We start from the raw sequence: 13998 nt of genomic DNA on the forward strand, positions 1-13998 counted from the left end.
CTTGCTGAAATCACATCAGGACCAGCAAAGTTACGCTGGGTGCAGAAACAGATTTGATTTGACATATTCAAGCAAATAGACAGATCATTGCTTTGTGAGTCCCAAAAATTATTGTTCTAAACTGATGACAGCTCATTAGACTGACCTGTTGTTTGCAGTAAGGTCAAATACATTTTATTTGACCTTTTTGTGTATGTTAACTGAAGTAGTTTTTTTTATCTATTGCTGTCATTTAGGTCCAATTGTCCTTTTTTGTGTTTTAGAATCGGTGGCAGACTGTAAAGAGAAGGGAAATGCCAGTGTCCTGGAAAAATTGACACCACTAATTAATGAAGAAGAAGCTGGGGAATATACCTACTTGAAAGATTCTGGATCACCTAAGTCATCCCAAGTTGACAACAGTGAAACTCCACTACTCAAATCATCAGATAGTGAAAGATCATCTTGTGGATCTGGCTCAACTGGTGGGGCTTTATATGCAAAGGTTGCAAGGCTATCTAAACAGTCTAAAGATGAAGATGACCCTAGCATGGATAATAGAAGTGCTACAATTGGTGGAAAACCACCATCTCCAGAAAGAACAAAACCTCCTCCACCTGACCCATCTACAAAGCCCAAAGTATCTTGGATTCATGGCAAGTATAATTCAAATAACTCTTACTCACTACCAGCATTTAATAAGTCACCAGATAAATCAACCAATAATTGTGACCAATTAGAACAAAATTCAAGTGTTAGAGATCACCATAGGAAGAGAACTCCCAGTGACACAAGCCCTGCTGGACAAGGCAAAAATGAAGAAAAAGTTATCATGAGGAATAAGGACAAGGGGCAAAAGTACTTGAAGGATATAAACAGCGCAGAAAGCAAACCTTCTGAAGTAGCCCAGTCTCCATCCAAATCAAAGCACCGAAACAAAAGCCATGATCACATAGAGAGTATTAATGGGACAGTACAAAATGCCCTGAAAAGAATAGGAAATCTACATATTGATAAAAAAAATGGTGATGGTAAAGACGCTCCTAGGAGTCCAGATAACAGCAAGTCTCGGACTGAGGTACTTCATCCACATATGTCATCAGAGGCAGCTTCATTACTGGCTGCCCAACTAAAAGAAAAAACTCAAAGTCTGAACAGGGTGGATGCCAACACCAACCAAAATGGCATTGGCCCACTTAAAACACAAAAAGAGAAACCTACTCCTCCTCAAAAAGCCAAGCGTTCTGCAGCAGCCATTAACCAGAAGTCCAGCAAAGCAATTCTACCAACAACCACCAATCTGCAAAAAATGATTAGTCCAGTTTCAGAGATCGTTCCAGCCACAGGAAATCCAGTTGAAAAACAAAATTCTAACAGCAGTCAGGATCAGGCTGCAAATGTAAAGCAAGAAACCGGAGAAACAGCAGTTAAGAAAACACCTATTAAAAAGCCTCCTAGGAAGAAAAGCAAAGATGCAACCTTGGACACTGATGGCAAAGTGCAACCAAAAATGGCCATAATGCCACCACAGTCAGTAAAATAATGGTGGCACATTTGCACATTGTGATCTCTCCAAATGGGGCATTATGATGGATTCTGTTGACTTTTGCAATATACTCTGATGTATTTTGCTGTAGCCATATTTTGAGCCAAAGAAAACTGCGACTGCCCTTGGGGCATGAGGATGGATATAGGTGGAATCAATGGAGACACGTATGGCCTGATGTACTTAATCTTATACAGAATATATCCAGAACACAACATGTGTCACTATATGTGGTTTTCTAGTGCCTCTGAATTGTCTTGGAAGAACAGGCCAGGCTTAACTGAGGAAAGGGTGATCTTAAAAGAACATTTCTGATAACTCTTGATACTATAACTGAGGAATGTGGTAATAGAGACAACAGCTATGGCGCCTTCATAGCATGTGTTTGTCATGTAAACCTAACTTTTCACTATTGTTAGTTTTTATTTAGCATAATTAGCTACTGCCAATTCTTGCCTTTTTTTATCTAGACGCTTCACAATACTTCATTGTTTGAAGGAGCCAAGCAACTAAGTTATTTAAACAAATGCTTATTATTGCATTCCGCTAAAAAGTGGGAAGTCTGGAGGATCTTTTTCTGATTGGATCGTAAACACCTGTGACTCAACAGCATATCTTATTTGGCCATAGAACTGTACCATTGTGTATGGCGTTCAACTTTTACAACTGTCTCATAAAGTGCATAAGCAGTGCTTATTTTAATATAAAATATTTTATGAATCTGTCCTAGTTATGCAGTAATGGATAAGCTAGCTTTTTAAGCTGTTTTATTTAGTTTTTGTTTGGATATTTTGTACCAGTTAGTATTACCATGGTGAAATTCGCCTGGCTACAAATGCATCATCTCGCTACTTAGATATAAAATTTCACTAAACAGTAAACATTGTTAATGTGTGCCCATCACAATAGGGCTTATGCTGAGTTTGGCATATGACTATTTGCTTAATGTAAAATACCCAAATTTGTACTGCGCATGCCCACAGAAACAGGCTAATAACCTACTTCCATATGCAGATTTGAGGGTTGCACCTTGGAGAGGAAAGGGGGGAGGTGTACACAGTCAGATAGAGTAGAGAAAGGGGCACGTTTGTGTAATTGTGAACTCGGGCAGACCCACATGGAGACGCTCTTGACTGGCGTATGAGAGTCTTCATGTTTCCTTTTTAGTGAAATTTTAATTTTAAGAATCTTTTATATTTGATGGGTTGATTAAAAGCAGGTGAAATGTAGTCTTGAAGTCAGCCAGCCATAGAACCTGTGTAATTAATATGTGCCCAGAATTAAAGGGATGAGGTGGCAACCCTACGTGTGGGTGCCTGAGGGCTGGTGCAGATACAGGTTAATGATGATGACAGTCACCAGCACTTGCTAGTCCCTACTGATTGACTGATTGCAGATTCTCCTCTAAAACTGTATAGGGGAGTCACACCAACTGTCACCCCAAACTGACTCACTGGCAGTTGGTGTGGCTTCTCTATTTGAAATTTGAACTGCGCTACAGCCCCACCTCTGGAGCCACCACTGTTTGATCCTTCATTGATCCTGGATATATACTATGATTTTGTGGGCATTTTTTATATTGAACTTTTTGCTACTGTATTTTACAGTAATTCATACACGCGGAAGAACATTAATATCAAATTATATCAAATATAAAGGATTCTTAAAATTGAAATCGAAACTAACAGCAAATGTGTTTTTCATTTTTCATATCAATGTGACCTTTTCTTGCGCTTTTGACCTTGATGGGTGTAAGTAGGCTTTGCCATTATGCAAACCATATATGACTGGTGCAAAGCTAGATACATTTGCGATGCTTCTGAATCAGCATACAGATTATTTTTATATGCAATTTTTTAGATCTTATTAATATTATTTACTAATATGCCTTCAGTTGAGCCCAATGAAGGCAGACATATTATCAGAGCTAATATTTATGACCATTCTGCCTATAGATTCACAAAGGACTAGTGACATCACAGAGACTCTTTCTTAACTCCTAGTGAGTAGGCAAACTATATTCTGAGGAATGTTGCTTAAGCCCAAAAAAGGGGATTAGGGGATAGGTGCACATTAAATAGTGGTACTTTTAGCAAAACGTAATGTCTAAGCGATATTTCAAAGCGTGTTTCTCTTACATGCATAACATTGGCTTTTCCCATGTTGTTGAAATAAAATTAAGTGGGATTCTTAAACCTCTACAATATGTGGGCATGAAAGGGAAGAAGTCACGCTTCACTGCAAATACCTATGATAAGTATAATAACTTAAGTGTGATAAGTGACAGCAGTCATACAATTAAATGGTAGTGTTCTCATGATAAGTTGTAAGCAATAACAACTTTTAAGACCTTGAGGCTCATGTACTTTAGTTTAGCACTTACTGCTTTATTAAACCCCTTTCACACAAAAAAAAACTAAGGTCCAACCTGGGTTATTGAACACGATTTCAAGCCATGTCATAGCTGTTTGGAACCATGTCGCACTGCAGGTTGGACCAGGGTTATTGCCGACTTGGGTTCCTTTGAATCATCTCCAGGCACCTGTGATCTGGCTCTCTGCTATCTTTTAGTGCAACCTGGTTCAGATAATCCACATCGCACTTTCACACTACAGACTACCTGCTTCGGTCCCAAATTCGTCCCTAGATCAAATTCCCAGTGCACCAAATCCGGATAGTCCCTTTCACACCAAACCAGGATCCAGGGTTGCCCCAGCAATATTCCGGGTGAGAGGCTCGGTGTGAAAGGGGAATTAATTAACAACTCGTACAAATTAATTGTATGCACTTTCCAACTCAAACTTTCATAATCTCTAATGATGAATAAGAGGAGAAGTAGCATTAATGGATTCAAACACATAGCATTGTTTGTTATTAACAATAAAAGATTGGTTTAAAAGTAGTTACAAATTGGAATTGCAGATGAATGCCTTTGTTAGCGCTTGAGTTATTTAATATTACGAATTGATGGCTACATTTGGCCTTGAAAGCTGCAGATCGATCACTAACTGGTAGTCCCCAAAAAACACTCTATGACCCGGTGCCCTTGATTGAATTGACCTGCATGTGTACAGTAAAACATAAAAGGGACATAATATTAATATGTATAACAATGCTAAAATAGTTAAAATATACCTTTTTCTTACACTGTAAACTTGTTTTTATTCTGGCTGTACGTTCATCGGGTATAGCGTTTAGACTTTAGACTTGATCATCTGTTTGATGGTATACTTATGGCTGCAAAAGCTGTAGATGCAGAATCATTTTACAGCTGGGCCAGTCTCTGGAGTCTATTTAAAAAATCTTAAATCTATTTCTGTCAGTGTGTATACTTTTTGACTGCCGATACACTATTATTTTTGTACCAGTTCCCACACAGGGAAACAAACATGTACTGTAGACATATGTATACATTTCTCCAACATTAAACTTAAATAGGCTGAGAATGAACTAAAGATAGATTCTTGTCAAACATGATGCGAAAAACCTAGATTTTGTTTTTAATGATATACATATACACACATATATATATCAGAAGGCTTTTTTCCACACTGCTGATATCCATATGTTAGTAATGGCATGTACTGTATGCACCCTGTGTTTTCTTTACCAAGTAATTTTAGACTAGTGGGAAAGTACAGTACTTTGTTGTGCGTTATAATACTATACATCATTTCACAAGCACAAGACCACAAAACCTCTGGTTAAACTTAACTGTGGTAATGGCTATTATCTCTTGAAGCCTCGTGGAAACATCTATATATCTTTCTATTAAACAGTCAGACCAGTGCCGTAACTAGACATTTTAGCGCTGTGTGCAAGAAACGGCACTGGCGCCCCCCTCATGCAAAATAGGGGGAGTGCGCGCAAAAAATATATGGCGTGGCTCCATGGGGAAGGGGTTTGGCCACAAAATAATACTAATTCATATTACGGTGCACAGTAGTCTCCATTATTCAAATTACGCTGAACAGCAGCGTCACTACACCAGGTAGAGCCCCTTTTACACATTACGGCAGACAGCGTCCTCTTTTTACACATTATGGCACACAGCGTCCGCTTTTTACACATTACGGCAGACAGTTCCCCTTTCTACACATTACGGCAGGCAGCGTCCCTCTTATTACACATTACGGCAGACAGCGTCCCCCTTTTTACACATTACGGCAGCCAGTCCCCCTTTTTACACATTACAGCAGACAGCGTCCCCCTTTTTACACATTACGGCAGACAGCGTTCCCCTTTTTACACATCTCATTATCTTAGCTCTATATGCTTCCATCCATTGCTGCACCTTTGTTGATGAGGTTTATTCTTTCTGACTTTCATGATAATATAACGTCAGATATTAGGTTACGGAAAGTGTAAATCAGAAAATCATTTGGGATGTACAAGTATGTGAAAGTCTTTCTTTGAATACTCTTGATCCCTAGCTACAAGTAAAACTATTTTACGATATCATTTCTTGCATGTTACTTTAGACTGTAGTTTTGCTACAGCAAATCCCAAGGGCTCCCAGAGGTGCATTCTTTAACATTGCAACACTGCATCTTTTTATCTGTTTTTTTTTTTTTTTTTTGTTATTTTTTATTAAACATAGAACAGTTGTAAGATGCAATTTCCATGTTTGGAATTTCCAAGTAAGAGTCATTCCCCAACAGCTTTTTTTTTAATGTTTGCTGTATCCCTTTCAGATCCTTAGATCATCCAGCTATCTTCTAGGTTTGTCTAACTGACTGCATTCAATGATTTTCCACTCATGATGTATGTTTACATGTAAGCATGCTTATGGAAGAGGCATAATGCTTCAATATCATATGTAGGTCTGATTTGCAGTTATCATCAGCAATATATAGAAATACAGTGGCCTTTGCTAAAATGGTAGCACAGTTCATATGCACAGGTGTCTAATAGTCATAGCCCATGTGCTAAGATACTAATTTTACATTTGCTTACAGAATTGACTGCCTTTTCTCTTTGTTCTCTTGGCTGTCATTATATTATAGATCATTATATGGGACATGAGGTTCCTACACTTAAGGCTTAAAGGAAAATGAATTATACCATATATTAAACCTTTTAAAAAAAATTATCATCTTTTCTCTTATACTATGGCCATAGTCCCTCGCCCTTGCATACCATTTCTCTATGCTGCAGGAATAACTGATGGATTTTGGCCTCAATGTACAGAGATAGCCGCAGCGGGATAACATGTTGACTGGTCTCCAGTTTCTACTAATATCCCTCTAATTTAATAACACTTGAACGTTCCATATCCAATATGGCTACTAGGGGTTTCAAATGTAACAGCATAGTGGGCAGGCTATTATAGTGGAAAACAGACTATTATAATGGGATGCAGGCTGTTATAGTGGGAGCAGGCTATTATAGTGGGAAGCAGGCTGTTATAGTGGGATGCAGGCTGTTATAGTTGGAAGCAGGCTGTTATAGTTGGAAGCAGGCTGTTATAGTGGGAAGCAGGCTGTTATAGTGAGATGCATGCTGTTATAGTGGGAAGCAGGCTGTTGTAGTGGAATGCAGGCTGTTATAGTGGGATGCAAGCTATTATAGTGGGAAGCAGGCTGTTATAGTGGGATGCAGGCTGTTATAGTTGGAAGCAGGCTGTTATAGTTGGAAGCAGGCTGTTATAGTGGGAAGCAGGCTGTTATAGTGGGATGCATGCTGTTATAGTGGGAAGCAGGCTGTTGTAGTGGAATGCAGGCTATTATAGTGGGATGCAAGCTGTTATAGTGGGAAGCAGGCTGTTATAGTGGGAGGCAGGCTGTTATAGTGGGAAGCAGGCTGTTATAGTGGGAGGCAGGCTGTTATAGTGGGAAGCAGGCTGTTATAGTGGGAGGCAGGCTGTTATAGTGGAATGCAGGCTGTTATAGTGGGAAGCAGGCTGTTATAGCGGGATGCAGGCTGTTATAGTAGGATGCAGGCTGTTATAGTGGGAAGCAGGCTGTTATAGTGGGAGGCAGGCTGTTATAGTGGGAGGCAGGCTGTTATAGTGGGAAGCAGTCTGTTGCATTGCACTTCATTGCAGCAAGGCTCTGGACATCTATATTTTTTTGCAAACCCAATTTCTCCTGGACCACAAGAAGAGGGGTCTCACACAAGGACCTTCATTCTGTTGAGCAGGACAGTTAAGTTAATTTTAAAATATTTATTATAAAGTGAAATTGTCCTTTAATTAAGTTACTTTTTAACTTAATTTAAAGAACATGAAGGAGACAAAGTGCTTGCTCATTTGCAAACCATTGTTGGTCATTTGATTAATTACCCACATTTACATTAGACAATATTCTTATTGTTAGTATTATTTGTCTGCTGCTTTTTTGAATTGATGAGGAATTTATATTTAATGTCACTTCTCTCAAATTGGAATTCACCAATAAACAACAATGCTTTTACTGCTGACTAATGAATGAAAATAAAACACAACATGACATTGGTCAATCAGAAAAATGAACTGACTGGTGCGGAATCACACCCTCTTTTCATTCAATCAGAAAAAGTCAGTGCTCTACACATGTAGAGCATATTTTACATAGTTTAATCCCTACCTTTCCAATTCTTTTAATTCTAAACCAAGGTTACATATGTACTAAAGACAATACATTGGGGGCAGATTCAGTTATCCAGCCATTGACTCATGCGGTGTGTTCCTGCTAGAATAGCACATAAAGTAGACAGAGCTATTTAGTTACAGACCCAGAAGCAGCCCCTCGGCATCCGTGAACGAGCTCTGTTCTCACTGTCTGGAGGTGTGAGCAGAAATAAAAATCAACTACTGCATCAGGGCTGCTCATTGGTTGATCACCAGTCTGTGTTTCAATAGCTCTGGGCATTTTACCCACTGGAACAGACCCACGAGACCCAACCAGAGCTCTTTGAATCTGCTCCATTGCCTAGATTTACAGATGTATAATGAACTTATGCAAATATAAAACCAGCAATAATGTTTATAATGCGCTTTTGCAATTATACTTGGGATTTATAAGTTTAAATATAGAATTTAAGCTTTATGATATTACTGAGAAGCTTGCTTACTTTTATTTGACAAATTTGTTAATATTGTGATATAGTCCATATCAACATGTATACAACCTCTTCTTATACCTGTTATACTTTTGTTAGTTTTGTTCATAAACAATTCTTTTGTCATTTTAATTAAAAAAATATATTTTTTCTGTCCAGATGGCTGGATATATATTGTACTTACTGTTTAGCAAATGTGGATATTAAGGAGGGATGGCTTGAATGTGCAAGTTGAATACAATTTCTCCTTTGTTAATTCAGGTTTTATTTCATATTTGTCATCTCTTGAATGTGTCATTGTGGGTCAAGAGTCGGGAATAGGGTAAATGTCGAGCTGGTTTTGACTGATGCCCTTTGTACCTGAGAATATAAAATACTTTCTAGTGAAACTGAAAGCTATACACAACCAATATTGGAATATTGGTGATGGAAAAGTTCTATTTATAACCTGACAACTGAACCAGTGTGTAAGTTGATGTTTGTAATGTTATTTTGCAAGTAGGTTTAGCTACTTATTATTTTGTATTAAAAGACTGGTACTGCACCTGATATTGTTGCCCCAGGGAAAAGCTTTGTTAATAAATCTCTTTTTGTTTCCAGTTGTGTCTACTATATTTTCATTACTCACATGGTTAGCCAAGGTCACTGCCACCAGCTGAAGCACCTTTTAGGGACAAAGCCATGGGCAAGCTCCTGCTCTCACTCGCACACTCAATTATGTTTACTTAGGAATATGGGTAACATTGGCCACTCGAGGTCTTGGGTTAAAAACACAGAACCAGAACTAGAATTTAAGCAATTAATTCAAGAATATCTTCAAAGCTTAAAGTTACAAAAAAGTCACAAGATTATAATAGTTTTAAAAGATCACACAGGTTTCAACAATTTCTAAAAAACAAATAAATGAAAAAAAACAAAGTTCAGATTTCCTGGGCAGGGCTGAACAATGATGGAAGTGAGGTCTTCTCCTGTAGCTTATGTGCATTATGAGCAATAGCTCCTCGACAATAATGAACAACTTGTATAGGGTGACTCTCATACTTAAGCTAACTGCCAGGTACTCTCAGCCTCAACCCTTGGGATTACTTTCCAGGACCATAATTGATTGAATGATTTATTGATTGTCAGGAAGTACTACGGCGACCCATGTCACCTGAGCAAGGGCAGATCCCCTTATGTCTGTTACTTGTGTTTGAAGCATGAGGCCAGTTTTACAACATGCTCAGGAAGGAGATTCGCACTTTCCTAGACATTAAGGGCACACTGCAGGGACGTTTCTCTAGCTATCTTTTTCTGCAACATACTCCTGGCAAGTGGAGGAATGTACTGCACATGCACAGATTTCTGGAGAAATGGCAACTGTATCATGTTTCCAGTGATATCTGCAGCACAAATCTCTGGACAACTAGCACATGTACATGTGAGACCTGTGGCGGACGAAGACAGAGGCAGGCTTGGAGAAAGGCAGGGTGACTTGGATGCTTTGGGACGGCCATCGGTCAGATATATATTTTATATATGATGGCGGTAGCTGCAAAGCTGAATGACAGTCAGGGCTGTTAGCAGGGGAGCACGGTTAATGAGGTCTGCCCTGGGGTACTGCCACCACAACCTATGATGCTTCGCCCCTCTGGGCCCTCTGAGATTGCATTGCCGGCAATGGAGTGCCAGTTGACTGCTGCAATTAAAAACTGTTCCCGGTTCCCTCCCCTCCTCCTGTACTGCAATCAGTGTGTTAAAAAGGAATGAGGCTTAGGTGTGATGACATCACAATGTCATGATGCTTCATCCAGAAGAGACACAAAGACGAACTGAGTGTGCTTGTGCCCAGCCCCTGCATCTTATAGAGTAGAAAAGGATAGGAATAAGCGAAGGAGCATGTAAATAAAAAGGGGGGGAGGACAAAATTATTATATATGAGGGACATGGGGCCCCACAATATATATATATATATATATATATATATATGGGGAGGGGGTTGAGGGCTGCAAACAAGTATATATCCACACCCATCCTATAAGCGTCTGCCAGGGGCTCAAGTAGGGATCAGACCAGCACACTACTCCATTACTCCATATTATTGGCTATGTAATTGAAAAATCCAGCAAGCGTTATAAGCAGCATGATGTAACAACACATACAGGTATACTTATCCAAATACTGAATATGGCATCCTATCAAAAGCACTGTAATTCATCCCAACAGCTGTTTCAGTCAGAGACCTTTGTCAGGGGACAGCCATACATAAAGTGACCAAGTGCGACCATTAAATAGCATGAAAGTGCATATTGAATTGTGTAGCATGTAGATTGGTATGGAGTAGTGTGCTGGTCTGATCCCTACTTGAGCCCCTGATGGATGCTTACAGGAAGGATGTGGAGATATTGATTGCTTTGACCTTGCACATGTAAAATGATTTTTTCTGGAGCGCTGTGCAGTTTTTTTTGGAGATGTGCGGATAATGTAGGCAGGGGAGGCACTCCCTCACCTATCAGATTTTTTACTCCAGAAGTTTGTGTACATACAATTCATTTATGTTGCATATACACCTTATACACACAGCCTGAAGGTCATTTAATACAATATTTTTAATAACTTTCTGTATTAAACAAATTTTGTGTACATTGAGCCATCAGAAAACAAAGGTTTCACTATCTCACTCTCACTCAAAAAATTCCGTATTTCGGAATATTTGGATATGGGATACTCAACCTGTACTATATATAGTCAAAACTCTGAGGTTTACGTTAGTATGACAAGAAAAGCTCTGCCTCACCCCAATGCACATCACTGATATATATATGTATTAGTAATATAGATATCCTTTTCTGGCATAGCTCTGTCCTTTATTATGAAAAGGTAAGTGGGGAGTGAAGAGGGAGAGGGATCCTATTAATGAAATGGAGGTGAGGGCTGGTTTATTAATTCATTACTGGAGGTGATTAATTTAATGTAATAGGGGTGAGGATCAGCAAATAATTTATTATTGTGTGGGTTAGCTATTTAATATAATTGGGTAGAGGGCTTATCTATTTGTTAGGGTGGTGAATAATTAAATGTTATGGTGGGTGGGGGCTGAGCGATTCATTTATTGCTTTCATTGAATATAATAGTAGCACCCTGTAGTGTCTATTTATTTAAGGTGAGGAGAAGGAAAGCTAATTAACTATGAATGTTAACTATTTTAACTAATTATTTGGTAAACTAATATATATTTTGGCGGAGGAATGGGGATGGGGAGAGAGGCATGGGGAGAGAGGGGGGCATGGATAGAGAGAGAGAGGCATGGAGAGAGAGAGGGTGAGGGGGCATTGAGGGCAGGGGGGAGGAGAGAGGCAGCCAATGCAGGACAGTGTGAGGGAGAAGAGGAGCCCACTTGACTGACAGTACTTTTCTACTTGGTCCCCAAACCATACACACACCTGCTGCCGGCTATCGGGATATCACACAGTGGAAGTCAGTAGTGCTCATCCACCCTTTACCCCCTGCAGCAGCAGCCACCGCCTCCATCAACACAGATATGCTAGAAACGCACCTTCTGTCAGTGGAGGATGGAGACAGTCACTGCTGCTTCAGCTGACAAGCTCTGTGATGGAAACTGCTCCATCAAGTGCAGCTGTCCATGTGGCCAGCCCTGCATGTAAAGGAGGCCACAGTTGAGAAGGGAACACTACAGCATGGGCTTCCGGGTAGGCTGCAGACATGGACCTGTCTGACGGCGCCCTCCGCACCGTGGCGCCTTACTCAGCCGTGTATTCAGCATAATGGTTGGGCCGGCTCTGGCTGTGTGGGATGAAGAAAGATTTATGTATGTATTTATTTATTTATTTATTTATTGAGAATGGGTACATGGATCAACACTGACCATGTTAATCCTGGAATGCATTCACCAGCATGTTAGAGCATGTTAACCGGATCGGCATTAAAACTGCAAATACTGGTACAAAAGCAAGTTTAGAGTTGTACTAGTCCTGTTAGCATGATACAAGTAGCATGATAGCCATGTCAACATACCAACCTGTACTGCAGGATCATCATGGTAACTGTCTGCATAGTAAGTGATAGTCCCCTAACTACTTCTCATTTATTGAATACTATTAATGTGCTGTTTGCAGGGCGGGAGACCATATTAAATATCAGTGCTATTGTAATAATAGTGTGTTAGTTAGTTAGTTGTAGAGAGGCCTTAGAGTGCTAGTCTTTTGTTATTTCATGCACCTATTCCTTTTTCTCTAACATTTCAGGTTCCAGACAAGCAGATTGAACTTAACACATGAGCGGCATTTGGTAGTGAAAACTTCAAGAACAGGAGGGAATGGATCCCCCTGCCAACTGACCTGGGGGTCTGTGTACTAAGGGGCTGATTCTGAGATGGACGCATCTGGCTGCAGTGCATGTGCGCGACCTTACACATTGCGGCTGCATCCCGGAAGGATGCGGCCGCAGTGTGATTGACAGCAGCGGCTGTCGAGTGGGCGTCGTCGCAGCATTGGAGGGGTGGGGCATCCCAAACAGGTGGGCGGGACCATTTTTTGGGCGACTGCATGATGTCACACGCAGACACTCCCAAAAAAATGGCGGCAGACCGCCTGACAGCATAGCCAGGCTGCGCTGCCAGGGGTCCACCTTAGTTCCGATGCATCCGCAATCTAATTGTGGGCACATCATGAGGCAGCCTTACACATGCTGAGCGGTGAACGGCCTTGCCCTGTGCTGGGCGGCCCCCAGCATGTGAGTAGATGGACGCAGATCTGGCTGCGTATGCAGTGTTCTGCGTCTATCTCTGAATAAGGCCCTGTAGTCCAACTGTAAGCCCAGGGCTGATTGTCCCTCTAGTGAGGGGACCCCATCTTTTTTGGCGGGGGTTCCAGCTTCCCGAGAAGTTCCAGCCCTGGACTGACCAGTTTGGGCCTGGTTAAGGGTATGATAGCGGGAACCCGTGCTGTGTGACTCACTGCTATAGAGTTATCCCTCCCTCTGGTTCAGCCTGGTGCTGATTTTTGGAAAATAGTGGGAACCCCACTTGTTTATTCCCCCTATTTTCCAATACCACCCTAGGCTGAGTGGTCCAGGCCAGGCTATTGATATGGGAAGGGGGCCTCTATGCCTTTTTCTTCTTTTTTTTCTTATTATAATTAGAACCACTACTGCACTTTTAAACCTAACAAAGTTTGCACAGATCAGCTTCGGCCAAACTCCCCTACCCATGCAGGTCAATTTTTTTTTTTTTTTTTACTATTCTGCTGTCATTTTCTGCAGGGTCTGTCAGTTTAACAAACGATATAGTTTATACAGTATACTCTTCAGTGCTCCCTCTCTTTTTTTCCTCTTATTCCATTTCTCTCTTCCCTCTCACAGGTCTATTTGTCGTTCTCCCTCTGAAACCCTTCAGGCCAGGGGTCTTTCTCCTATATCTATTCCCTTTCTTTATC

The 13998-nt window shown here is 40.5% G+C and overlaps 1 protein-coding gene across 1 annotated transcript in view; it reads left to right on the forward strand.

Moving 5' to 3' along the window:
• The window catches only part of SCARF2 (scavenger receptor class F member 2), a 435907-nt gene extending 426742 nt beyond the window's left edge, over window positions 1–9165 (forward strand). Inside the window, exon 11 of the mRNA XM_063913161.1 lies at window positions 264–9165. Coding sequence (XP_063769231.1) covers window positions 264–1522 — 1259 coding nt within the window. The 3' untranslated portion in view covers window positions 1523–9165. The remainder of the gene's footprint in view (window positions 1–263) is intronic.
• The last annotated feature ends 4833 nt before the right edge of the window (window positions 9166–13998 follow it).

The sequence above is a fragment of the Pseudophryne corroboree genome, chromosome 1, assembly GCF_028390025.1.
Source record: "Pseudophryne corroboree isolate aPseCor3 chromosome 1, aPseCor3.hap2, whole genome shotgun sequence".
Lineage (NCBI taxonomy): Eukaryota > Metazoa > Chordata > Amphibia > Anura > Myobatrachidae > Pseudophryne > Pseudophryne corroboree.